The following is a 14,188-nucleotide window of genomic DNA, read 5'->3' as shown; positions in this document are numbered from 1 at the left end:
GCCATAGCGGTGCTTGATGCTTCCTCATGATCCCAGTAAGTAGTGCACTGTGTTGTGGAACATCTAATGACAGAACTGACCTTTCAACCCTTCACTGTGAAACAGACCAGGCCTGTCTTCCATTCCAATAAGGTCCACAGCCTGGTTGGTATTAAGAGGGCATTAGCTGTGAATTCGGAGAGTTTGTGTTCTGCTTGACATTCTAAACACTGGGGGTTTGAGGTCACTCAGATGGCAACACAGATAACATGAATGAAAACATGGAATGCAGATAATACACACAGATGATTAAATACCTGCATGGGCATCCTGTCTGTGTATTTTAAAATGTTATGCCCACCAACCAACGTCACATGTTTATTATATATCCTGTTTATGGTATATCCTGATTGCCTGGTCACTCTACCCCTACCTATATGTAAATACTGACTTGCCTCAATTACCTCAACTACCTCGTACCCCTGCACATTGACTCAGTACTGGTAGTCCTTGTATATAGTCTCTATATAGTTATGATTTCCTTTTTTATTTACCAAATATTTCTCTTACTTTTTAACTCTGCATTGTTGGAAAAGGCCTCGTAAGTAAGCATTTCACTGTAAAGTCTACACCTGTTGTATTCAGTGCATGTGACCAATAATATTTGATTTGATTTATGAGGGGGATATCACGCTCCTAGTTACAGTTTCTATCAATTCCAAAAGGAAGATATTGTTTCTCAAGTGTCTTCCTTACAGAAATAATATTGTTTACTCTGCTTTAGTAAATGTATAAAAAGGGAGGTCACACTTTATTTGTATAATGCAGATTTTGCATCTTTAGATGCTCTACAGATAATAGATAAAACAGTCGTAATATCAACAAACTATCTGTTGATAAGCATCTGCTTGCTAATATTACGGTTAGGGTAAGGATTAGGGTTCAGTTTAGAGTTAGAATAAGGGTCAAGGTTAGGGTTAGAGCTAGGGTTAGTAGATAGTTAGTACAAATGTTACCGATATTCTGTGGACAGTCGGTAGAGCATCTATCATCTACTATTTCTACCGAAATAAAGTGGACCGGGAAGTAACATTCAATGTGCAGAACAAAACAGAGAAAGCTTTTGTGTGTGACTTGGCACACTCTTTGGCACCCCCCATTCTAGGGTTCTGGGCTAGGCTGCCAAAGGTTCTGCCTGTTGACCCTGAGGTCAATGTTGAGCCATGTATCTAGAATAGAGTGCAGTGATCTCCACTCCCTCAGAGAGATTAACACAGAGATTAAGGAGAAATGGAGAGAGGGAACGCTGTGCTGGTCCAATAACAGACTGAGCACACAGTCCAGTGACTAACATGGATGCCTCCAAGACAGCATGAGTTGAAAACCCAATGCCCCGCTGAACTCAACTATTACTACAAGTAGTACTACAACTATTACTACACTGTTATCACTGTCTCCACGCCTGGCCTCGCTGGCAAAGAGCGACATTTACAATTATACAACTTTTTTTTTTAAATTAAAAAGTATTTTTCAAACTGGTTGAGCAGGATGCAGCCTGTAAACCTCGGGAGGCAGTAGGTTTTAATACCTGTCGTTTTCTAACCACCACACTGCAGTGCTTGAGCGCTCTCCCAACATAATCATAATATGCAGATGTATTTTTCAATTTAAGTAGGCTTTCAGTCTATTAACGTGTGCAATGCAAAGCTGTTCCCCAACAGACAACTGTACAGAAAAGATAATGAATTTACTATCAACCTTCACAAGATGTGATTAAATCCTCAAGAGGCTGTATTCCACTAAGTATGTAATAAGCATTTCTGTGCAGGGATTTTGGTGAGATTACAGTTAGCATAAAATGGTAAGTGTACTACATGCAGTAAATATGCAAATGTGGGCACGTGAAAAATGATAATATAAGTATGCTTTTGACCCATTATTAGAAAACGTGGCATTGTCACAAAAATCCATGAGAGAAATTGCATACATTCAAATGTCATTCAAGCACTTTGAGAAAATTGCATACTTCAGCCACTCTTCCCCTCACAATTACAAGACAAAATTGCTTATTTAAGTTCACTGCCTACTGCTGAAAAATGTTCCCTTTTTTTAAAGTCTTGAAAACACAGGGAGTATTATAAAACTAAAATTAATACATTTTATACACAGAGTGGGGTAGAGAACATGAATTGTTTAAAAAGATGATGTTCTGGTAAGATTATTATGTTCTTCAGAAACAAAGGAGAGAAGTTGAACACTTGTATTTACTTTTCAAATCATTCAATTGTTAGAACTGTCACCTCACATCGAGTATTACCATTCACTTAGGTGTCCCTCATTTATGAGCATTCATTCTCAGGTGTAACATATTTTCATTAGTTGTACTACAAATGACTCAATGGCCATTACATTTTCTCCTTCCATCATCACACGAGAGCAGCCATATATCAACGTAAGTGCTTTAAACCATTTAGCCTGGCGCCATGCGTCTTTCCCTAGTATCCCCTCCTGTCTGTCTGTACAGAACATATTCCAACATTGGTGCTTCTGAACAGGAGGTCTGCCGATTCCCCTGATAATGAGCTGATTTGCCTTCACTATCACCAGCAGCAGAAAGACACGATAACGTCACAGGAGCCTGTCGATAAGCAACATTTCAGCTGTATGACTCATATCATTCCAACAGAATGAATCCACGCAGCAAACATCTCCTGATTAAAGAGTCCGTTGGCTTGGAGAGCTCTTGGGCTGGATCCTCACACTTTGAATAGTCAAATGTAAAACCTGCCCTAGAACATTCCGTACGTACAGAACAACAGCCTCTCAACAGTCCACACGGACAAAAGAACAAGCAACAGCAACATTCTGTGTGGGGATCACAATATGAGACAACACTCTATGAAGCATGGACATCAATAACAAATGTATATGAGAACCCGGAAAAGTACTGTCTGGTGCCAAAGGGTGACAAAGCGATCCAATTACTGGCGAGGCCATCTGGAGACATTACTGTCTGGGTAAATGTGCATGTAATGGCAGACAGGGGTAGTGATGCTCTCCACTGTGATGCATTGCCTGTGTCAGATCTGTTTATAGGCAAACACACAATGGCAAGGTCTAGAGCATGGGACAGGTAATCCAGAGAATTCCTCAGAGAGAGAGGGGGAATGCCATACCCATTCATCCATACAACACATAAACTAATATGACTAGCCAATTGTTATGCATTTTCCATTGTGAGAATCTCTTATTGCATAACCTGGAGAATTTAAATGAAATCACTATCATTACATTAGGAAAAGAGAAATTCTCTCCTCGTTGTATCTACTGCAGGTGAGAATGTAAACACATTCCTAATGGGTTATGGCACCTCCATTACTCAAAATGAAACACCTGGAAGTTTATTTTACAACTGCTTCGCTCTCATATACTGGGGCTGGCACTTCGAATAATGCAGCATTTATTTGACACGGAACTATGCAGCTGAATTTGTTTGTGATTCCTTTAGAAAACACAAATCCTTCTCTCTATCATGAAATGTGTTTCTAAAGCAAAAGACTCATCATTGTAGAACAGATTCTAGTGTTTCATTGCAAATTCCTGTGGTCCGTCTTAAGCTGTCTCACTGCTTAACACAGCGTTTCCCAAACTCGGTCCTGGGGACCCCAAAGAGTGCATTTTGTTTTTGCCCTAACACTACAAAGCTAATTCAAATTATCAAAGCTTTTCATATCAAATCAAATTTTATTTGTCACATTCACCAAATACAACAGGTGCTCACTTACAAACCAAGAATGTAGTTCAATAAAAAGAGTTAAGAAAATATTTAATAAATAAACTAAATTAAATAATGTAATAAAAAGTAACACAATAAAATAACAATAACGAGGCTATATACAGGGGGTACCGGTACCAAGTCAATGTGCGGGGGTACGGGTTAGTCGAGGTAATTTGTACATGTAGGTAGGGGTGAGGTGACAATGCATAGATAAGCTTGATGATTAGTTTGATAATTAGGTGATTATTTGAACCAGCTATGTAGAGCTATGGCAAAAACCAAAACGTACACCCCTTGGGGTCCCAAGGACCGAGTTTGGGAAACCCTGGTTTAACAGCTCCGATGGGAGTAAAGTACTTTTCAGAATTCTCTGCAGGAACATGGGGCTACTTGACCTCTCAAGATGAGTCCCATTAGATAATTAGGTTCTCCATCTAAATGGTGCACAAGAGGCTTTTCACCTACCCACTAATGTCTGACAATGGAAGGGTTAGAATACAGCTACTGCACAGTAGCAACTAGCTAATGAAACACCTCACAGTTTTACATGGCATTCATTATCAATGGCATCCACACTGTGACACATTTACTAGAGCATCATTTTACTTCATTGAAAGTGAAGTGGTTCAACATCTAAGATAATAGAGCTGGTGTGAAGAATGCTGAGTACTTAGATTTAATTAAAAAAATACACTGTACTGTATATACCTTCTATATAAACAGTAAATTGCAGTGGTCGTTCACAATGCAGTTTTATGAGGATCACGCCCTTAAGGCCAGAATCAACCAGTGACTGACCAGCAATGTCACATTCGCTGGAATAATTATCGGACCAAGCTGCAGCGCGATATGGTTTCCACATATTATTTATTAGAAACGCACAAAACAACAAAGAAAGAATGAAACAAACAACGAACCGTAACAAATAGGTGTAACATACACTAACTTAAAACAATATCCCATAAAACACAGGTGGAAAAAATGCTACTTAAATATGATCCCCAATTAGAGACAACGATAGCCAGCTGCCTCTAATTGGGAATCATACCAAACACCAACATAGAAAAACTAAACTAGAACCCCACATAGAAAATAATAACTAGAAATCCCCCCAGTCACGCCCTGACCTACTCTACCATAGAAAATAAGGGCTCTCTATGGTCAGTAAGTGACAAGTAAATATGTCTAGTTCTCAACCTCACCAGACACCTTTTAACATACTTTTATCATATGGTAAAAATAATCATTCAGATTTATGTTTAGAATATATAAAAGATGAACTAAAATGTATTGTTACAAATGATCACAAAAGCCTTGGTTCTGGATTTTTCATGTACGCATCAGGTGAAGGAACTCCATACACCCAAGGCTAATACAAGGCTTTGAATTCCAGGCAGCGAGAGCTCCACAGCCAGATAAGTATCAGCATAAATACCACTCTCTTACAAAGTCCTTTACCACCTGGGATTTAGAGCCAGGAATCCAACGCATGAGAGGAAGCATGCATTTGAAACTGCCTGAGCAACATGTTTAGGTCCTTGAAGAATACTTTTTTTTTCAAAGCAACTAAGGAAGAGTACACCCTGCACTCTTGACATGTGAGTGGGCTGAAGAAAAAGGGTTGAATATGATATTCTGTATTTTTACGAGTTTATATACCCTGGCATGCAAAAATGACAGGCGTTTTAATCTCCAGAAAGCAGAGATATGCAGTGACTGAGTGTCTGTCCCTTGTTGAAAGTGAGGCGCTCTCTGGGTTTGAATGAGAACTCCTGCAAGTTCATCTGAAGCAGCATGTAATCATAGATAGCTCCAGGCTCCGTAGTGTGCCGCCTTCTCAGAAGGATAGATGAGGGACATCAACAGTGCACAAAGAACTAGCTTTTATAAAGGCTAGAATGGGGGACTACTGAGGTCAAATGCAGACACAAAACACTTATGTTTGGATCCCTGGGGCGGGATACTTCATGGAGCTACACTAAATATGACATTGTGTTTTCATGGCTGAAAATTGCAAAATAAAGTTTGAATGAATAGAGACCAGTCACTATTGATGGACTGTTTCTGACCAAAAAGCGATTTAAAAGTGAATGGGAAAGTGAAAATTGCATGACATTTTATTGCCCAATGCTTCTTATTTCTGCTTCAGCTTTTGGACAATGACATTGTCATCTCAATAGACCGCTCTGGATTGCAGAGAGATTCAAAAATAGGTGTGATACAATAGTACCGCCGGCTTCAGCCCTGACTCCATGTAAATAGGTGGCAATATAATCACTTTATGGGTGTGTACATTCTGGCAGTTTCCCCACTGACCTTTAGTGGGTCTGGTTGAGTTCCTAGTGCTTGGGAGCTCACTTATTGAGAGCTAGTTCTGATTTTTCTGCGTTTTCTCTTTTCAGATTCCATCAGGCAATGTGAGGAAAAGAAGACAAGATACATTTTCTTCTATGAGTTCTGAGAACAAAGAGCTTGGGAACACCTCCCCTTCCTCTTCATGCACACAGCTAATGGTATAGCTAATGAACTATTCTAATTAAATGACACCTAGTAAAAAGCTTTCCAAAGAATATTTCAACTAAGATTGTTGTGTCATTCATTATGGGCCATGTCATTAGCTTTCATATGGACCAGACCTACTTTGCCCCAGTAGGCTTGGATTGCCTTGCGCATATGAGAGGTGGGAGAACAGGGGGAAGATCCTCAATGCCCTCCCAGAGGGGTGTGTGCTGTTCCATCTTCATGACAAAGAGAGGAGACGGCAGGAGAAGTCAGCATCAATACTGTCGGAAGGAGTCTGCAGGAACCCAGAGAAACCAGGGGGGATAATGTGAATAACAAAACAGAGAAACAACCTCGCTTTTTTCCCCAAAACAGGGGCCGAGCCGTTTCCAGTGATCTGTAGGCTTTCCCCAAAACCAAAGATACCCTCATACATTTCAATGGGTGCATTTCAGCATAAGGGACTAGGGAGAGAGAGTGCTGTTGCACAGTCATCTCACTCCTGTTATTAAAGGCTTTCTCTAAAATGTAGTTACTCCCTCCATATAACAAATAAATATATTTTTGGTGTGTGAAAAGCAGGAGTGCTATGATGAAGAAAGATTGCTGAGAGATAATGGGGAGTAGAATATATATGCGGACTCGAAGGCTGGCATCTCCATTCAATGAAATACCAGGGTGTTCTGTGCCATTCTCCAACATTTTTACATTATAGCTTTCACGCAGGAATGTGTGACTGGAAATGTAATCTATATGTAAAACATGTCATATATCTTAAGCTGTCTAATAAAACCCAACCCAGGCCTTTCTAACCTGTCTAACCAGTGACAATACAAGCAGAGTTGTGAGTTTTCTGGATAAGGGGAGGATTAAGGGGAAATCTCAATCATGACTGTTGAAACCGAACGCATCTCCCGCTCCTTTCTAAAACTGGGATGAGCTAATCATACTAGCTAGTGTAATTGAGACTCCCTTGGCTGTTTTACTGATACCCTCGTGTGTAAAACTGTCACAGGCAGACAAAATGTTTTTTTCACCAGTGAGTCATTGTTTGAGACTGATTAACAATGGCCACACAAGCCCTTTCATTTTCCTTAAGCAAAGCTGTACATCTTATAGCTGTGTGTGTCCAGTCACTGAGAATACTATTTTTTACATTGCGGAAATACACTGCTTTCCGTGTTGGCTTAAATGTTCTCATTGCTGCCTGACTATAGCTCTGTAGTGCTGAAACATTTTCTCACTACAGATAATGTCTGAGAATCCTGAGCTCTTAACAGAAAGTGGCGATACTTTTCTCTAAACTAAGTGAATACTGAGAATTGAACATGTCAGGGGAGAAATCAGAGATTGAACCAGAGTGAATGAATCTAGTATGCTAGATGTGTGTATATCACAGCCCATTCTCACTCATGTACACTCCTAGAAAAAAAAGGTGCTATCTACAACCTAAAAGGGTTCTTCGGCTGTCCCCATAAGAGATCTCTTTGAAGAAACCTTTTTGGTTCGAGGAAGAATCATTTTAGGTTCAATATAATAAAGGTAAAATAAATAAAGGTAAAATAAATATAGAACCCTCTCCACAGAACCAAAAAGGGTTCTCCTATGAGGACAGCCGAAGAACCCTTTTGGAACCCCTTTTCCTAAAGTGTAGGGATGCGTTTTCATTCATAGAGCTGTATGCTCTCCCTCTCACCTGTGATATTAGCTGTATCGGGAAAGCATCTACTTCAAATAGATAGGTAAATATTGGCCAGTTCACCAGCAGTTATCGTAATGATATGTAGACATAAAGACACTGAATTTTGGTCCTACTAACGACTGAGAACACACAGAGAGCAGGGCCATTGCAACTACTACAGGTCCCTCAGTAGGATCCTGGACCCTCCACCTAGTCAACTGTCTCTGTACACATTGTCCTCCCAATTAAATAAAAACCACCTGCGGGCCAAATTCGGTTGGGGAACCCTGACCTATTGGCTAGCTCACCCTCATCCACAGCATTTGGGTAAAAGGATAGGTTCCATCTTTCACTCACCCCTTTTCTTGAGAGGCCTCAAAGTGGATTAAAACTAAATTAGTCTCTGTGACTCTAATCTGGATTAAATTATAAAGAGGCAGAGCCACAATAGTGCAGTAGGTTTACTAGAATTAATATGTCCTCCCACTCCCAGATTGCCCAAAATATGATGCCCCTTATCGAAATATACAAGTTATTTTCTTTTTTCACCAGTTCTTTTCTAGCACTTCAATGATATAGTTGAAAGACTGAGAAAAGCAAGAGATACCCTCAAAGAATGAGACCATTTAACGTTGCTCATTGCAATTTCCTATGACATACATAAACTGTCAGTTCAAACACAACACTGACTGTCCCACAGTGGCTTTGAAGGAAATGAAGAGCTGTCAGTGCGAGTTGAACATTTGCAAAGCTGGATAAAAGTGGTATGTTTATTGGGGATGATGTGTGATTAAGGCCATTTTCAGTAATTCATATCTAAATGAGGGGTAGGAAATGAATTCAGAAAAGGAGAGAAAGACACTCATAGGAATAAATATATAGTCCTGTATACCAAACTGTTGATGCTGTCATGCAATGCACAAATGACTCATTAAAAACATCCATATTTGCAGTATTATGATGTAGGATGGTGACATTTTCTGTAAAGATACTACAGGAATGATTTACAGATTGAAGACCCGTAAATGCAAATGTAGAGCACACAAAATGATGATGTCATCCTGAGTGACGCCCGCTCTCCTCAGAGCTAAGTGTGGCATTTTCAGCATGGCAGTGGTACTTTATTTATATTGTCACCTCCCTGTAACACTGTCATGGAACTTGTCATTAGCATTTACATTTTTATTATTTAACCTTTATTTAACTGTAGGACATCAAGTTAATAATGATATTACAATTGCATTATCGGATATCACTGTCTTGCCCCACCCACATACACTCTCCTTTGAAAATAGGATCTGGATCATAAACATCTACGATTAAGGATGAAGAGTTTCATGTTATTGTGCTTTCCGTCCATGAAACTACATTTTGCATGAAGGGCTACATTGTATAAGGAGTCAACGGGAGATAGAACAACCACAAACATCTAGACAAACCCGCCTCTAAACAAGACGTGACGTGCACAGTCACACAAATTGACATGCGCAAAATCCCAAGTGCAAACTGAGAATGCAAATCGCTCCAGCCTTTCTCTACACCAATCAACTGAACATGTATCTATCATGTCAGGACAAAAACTGGTTACGGAGAGTGAGAAAGTGGATGAATATATTTCAATGAGGTTTCACTCAGACAATGAAACCTTGTGGTCCCCACGCGAACAGGGGCCAGATTAGTCCATTAGCAAATGAAGAGCCCTACTTGCTTGACGAGTAATACCAGGTGTGACTGAGTGTTGTCTATTCCAGGGGGGGTAGGGGGAGGATGGGGGAGGGGTGGCGGGAAAGCAGGGAACAAAAAAACAAATGCACCTATGCAGACTATTTGTTCTAAAAGTCTTTCAGGGCCCTGTTTTTCCAGCACTATCTGGTCTAGGCTGAGGGTCACAGCTCTCAGTGTTTGAGCCGGAGGAACTGCGTTTAACCACCTCCGCCTCCCTCTAAAACAATGGAATCCCAATCACCTTTATTCACCAAGTACGTTTACACATACTCAGAATGTGACTTGGTGATATGGTGCTGCTAGTCATAGACAACCTTTAGAGCCAGAATACCGACAGTGGAGTTTAAACAAAGTTGACATATGGTACATTATATACAACTAGATAGATTGAGGATAAAGATATAAGATAATGTGCAGTCAGTAAACAAATATATGATGGGTATACAGTTGATATACAGTGGATGTACAGTATCAGTATGAATATATCTAAATGCAGAGAGATGAACAGAGTGCAATGCAGTATAGTGCAGTTATTTTGTGTACAGTACAGAGATGGCTTGATCCCGTGTGCAGCATAGAGTGCATAGTCCTTTAGTCTCTATGGGCCCAATGGCCGGTTGGTGAGGGCCACAGCCAGGGGAAAGAAACTGTTCAGGTTGCGGGAGGTTTTGGTCATGATTGGCCTGAACAGCTTGCCAGAGGATAATTTTTGGAAAAAAAGATCAACAGTGTATCTAATTACTGACTGATGGTGTCTATTCTGAAAACTACCTTCACAAACTGAGCACTTAGTTTAAAACGTCCAATTCTACATTTACAAGGTGGCATGAGTGATAGATGAAATATGTGGTGTTTAGACTAAGGAATTTTGTGATTTGATGAAGATGAATAACTAGATGGTTGCCTAGTGCTTCTTAAAATGACACTGCATATGAAGTTGTAATGAGTAACCAGCACATTGAAAAGTCATCATCAATCCTCCATAGAACAAGCAAACAGACACATGGTTTCACCATTTATGGAGGACTGACAGCCAAACTGCCAGCATCATGTTAACTCATCAAATGTTGATGTGGGGGGCTATAAACCTAAATTACAGCCCCACCCTAAAGGCCTTCCAATTCCACTATTTTAAAACCAGCGGCAATTGGCAACAGAACGACAACACACAGTCCAACGAGAAAAACTGTTAACACGTGACATGCTATTATTATAGGGGAGGCTCTTTTTTCCAACCAGTTCAAGTAAAAACGCCTGAGAGCGGGTGACAGTGACAAGTGAGGCACACTGTAATTTACAATGACAGGCATGTCAAGTGACAGTGTCAGATAGAGGAGGACCTAAGTCAGATCACCCACCTCCCTTCCCAACCTGGTCGCAGAGCATTTCGCATTATTCTGTATGTAATTCCGAGACGCGCCATTTAGTATGATATGTTATGTTTGGTATGGTTACATAAGACAGATGGTTGCTTAAGACAGAAACAACAGGCAGTTGGTTGGTCGGGCATATAACGCAAACGTCTAGCAACCCAAAGGTTATGTGTTCGAATCTCATCACGGACAACTTACATTTTTTTGCTAATTAGCAACTTTTCAACTACTTACTACTTTTAAGCTACTTTGCAACAGCGTAGCATGTTAATTAACCCTTCCCCTAACCTTAACCCTTTTAGCTAATTATTCCCCTAAACCTAACCCCTCGGCACATGTGACAAATAACATTTGATTTGATTTTGATTTAACCTAACTCCTAATCTTAAACCTAACCCCTAGCCTAGCTAGCGCCACCTAGCTGGAATTCGTAACAAATCATGCATTTTGCAAATTCGTAACATATTGAAAGTTTGAAAATTCGTAACATATTATACTAATTGTATTTCGTAACATTTCATATGAAATGGATGATGGACATCCATAAATTAATACATACCATACGAAACATAATATATCATGCTAAATGGAGTGTCTCTGATTTACATTTCATACTAAATGGCATGTCTCTGATTTACGTAAAAAACAATACGAAATGCTCTGAGAACAGGTTTTTCCCTCTCCCAAAGGACTATTCAAAGCTCCACTGCAGATTGGTTAAATGTTGCGTCTGAACGCTTAAACACATGGTGCATACTTGTTGGATTGAAAAAAAAGCTTTCTTTAACGACATTTACAGAATGTAAAAAAGCCCAACTTTAATCTGCAAGGCGTTCCTGCCTCGTGGGAAAACACTGGTAAGTGTGCGCGTTTGAGTGCGTAATGTATATGTTCCGGAATGAACGATTACCACACAAATTATTGTGAAAAGTCGATTCACTGTTGTAATTCTTGAAATAAAATGAGAGGACAGCGCTCCCAAATTGAGAGCGCATGACTATCACCTGGCGAAACCTGCTCAACACTCCCACGAAGTGTGGCCAGTGGTTGTACACACTTAATGCGCTATACAATTTGTAGTTACGCAGTAGTTATGCTATGAGCAATAATGGTAGAGCGGCAAAATAACGTTCTAACCATGACTATAACTAGCTATAACTATGTATTCACAAACCGCAGAGTAAATCAAGATTGCTAATCGAATGACATGTATTTTCACTTCAGATGTATCGTCTACAAACTCATCATCACCATGCAATTCCCATGATGTGTTTATTAAAAATGTTGACAAAATGTATCAGTTTTCTTTTAAACAATGTACGATATGATGCACGATAGGCTACATACAGTACCTTGGTAGACAAGCGCGACGAGGAGGGCACACAGACAGCCGGAAAAATGCATCCTGGCGAATGCCAGATATCCTTGCCCTGCTGTTCCTAAAGTTCGATAATATGTTTGTTATTATCGATCAGTTAACTTCTTTCCGTAAACTTCAGGGTTAAATATTCACTAACTGTGTGCAGTTACTGCTGTATAACATGTGCTCTCTCACTTGCCTTGGCAAACAAATGTGGGAGCGCATCGAGTGAGCGACGACGGGAAGCTCTGTAGGGTAGGATTTACAGCAACTCCGCCCAGGATCTACCACAATCTTGTGGATCCCACTCCGCACTGCATTACCCGCACACCCGCACGCACACACACACACACACACACACACACACACGCACGCACGCACGCACGCACACACGCACACACACACACACACACACACACACACACACACACACACACACACACACACACACACACACACACACACACACACACACACACACACACACAGACAGACTAGCGGTTAGACTGCCAGTAACGAAAAAGTTGCTAGTTAGAATCTCTGAGCCAACAATTTGAAAAATCTGTTGATGTGCCCTTGAGCAAGGCACTTAACCCAAATTGCTTCAGGTTCGCTGTTGATAATGGCAGACCTTGTCCGTGACCCCACACTCAGAGGTTCTCAGAGAGACTGGGATATGCAAAGAACACATTTTGAAATAAGACAAATATATGCATACACAGTGGCCAGATGTCATTTCAACATCTAGTTTTGATTTACATTTGGTTGAGTTGTCAACTAATGTGAATTCAATGTGAAATCACCATGTCATTGGATTTAGGTTAAAAAACAAGAATTTCCCTAGAGTTTTCCACGTTGATCAACATCATCACATTGAAGGTTGATTCAACCAGTTTTTGCCCAGTGTGAAGACTCAAGGTGGCTCTTCATAGTTTAAATTCATAACTGCAGCGCACTGTTATTTTACATTGCCTCTTTGCATTGTAAGAGATTGAATAAAATAACAGTGGAATTTGCAACCTTTGGATTGCTAGACTATCGTGGATTACACCCAAGTATAGTATGTTTCGTATGGCTCTGAGGCCAGGCTGGATGTGAAAAGGGTGGGGTGTGGGCTAGCACTAAAGCCTCCACTGCAGCCAGTTTCTATTGTGACTCCTCATAGCTAAGGTGCTGTTTTATGTGCCACCCAAGTTTCTAATGCTAATGACTGAAATAAAATGCATGATGAGGGTGGCAGGTAGTCTAGAAGTTAAGAGCGTTGGGCCAGTAACTGAAAGGTTGCTGGTTCAAATCCCAGAGCCCGCTATGTGAAAAATCTGCCAATGTCTGCTCTATGTCGCTCTGGATAAGGGTGTCTGCTAAATTACTAAAATGTCAAATGCATGATGTCTAGATTACATTGCTCCTCCCATACTGAATCCTGATTTCAGTTGCTGATGGCAGAGAGAGACATTAGGTGTTCAAACTACCGCCTCACTAACGTCCTGATTAGAGGCTCAGCATTGTGCAACGTCAGGTGTTAAACTTGAATCCTGTGTTGATTGAAATGAGGACAGCGGTATCTTAAAAGGTTGGAGAATATGTGAGCTGTCAGTACTTATGTTTGGGTAGGTAGTACTATACAGTCAATACTCCCACTAGACTCAGACTGTGCTGCTGCTGGCTTTACTTGTTTTCAAATCAAGTTGTATTTGTCACATGTGCCGAATACAACAGGTGTAGACTTTACTGTGAAATGCTTACTTACAAGCCCTTAACCAACAATGCAGTTCAAGAAATAGAGTTAA

The 14,188-nt window shown here is 40.4% G+C and overlaps 1 protein-coding gene across 2 annotated transcripts in view; it reads right to left on the bottom strand.

Moving 5' to 3' along the window:
• Window positions 1-12,650, bottom strand: part of LOC124005562 (CD166 antigen homolog A-like) — a 74,094-nt gene extending 61,444 nt beyond the window's left edge. Inside the window, exon 1 of one of the 2 annotated variants that reach the window (XM_046314947.1) lies at window positions 12,391-12,650. In XM_046314947.1, coding sequence (XP_046170903.1) covers window positions 12,391-12,442 — 52 coding nt within the window. In that variant the 5' untranslated portion in view covers window positions 12,443-12,650. The remainder of the gene's footprint in view (window positions 1-12,390) is intronic. The other variant, XM_046314946.1, reaches the window with a different exon arrangement.
• Between the last annotated feature and the right edge of the window lie 1,538 nt (window positions 12,651-14,188).

The sequence above is a fragment of the Oncorhynchus gorbuscha genome, linkage group LG19 (assembly GCF_021184085.1).
Source record: "Oncorhynchus gorbuscha isolate QuinsamMale2020 ecotype Even-year linkage group LG19, OgorEven_v1.0, whole genome shotgun sequence".
In the NCBI taxonomy this organism is placed as follows: domain Eukaryota; kingdom Metazoa; phylum Chordata; class Actinopteri; order Salmoniformes; family Salmonidae; genus Oncorhynchus; species Oncorhynchus gorbuscha.
This window is presented reverse-complemented; position numbering and strand designations above follow the sequence as displayed.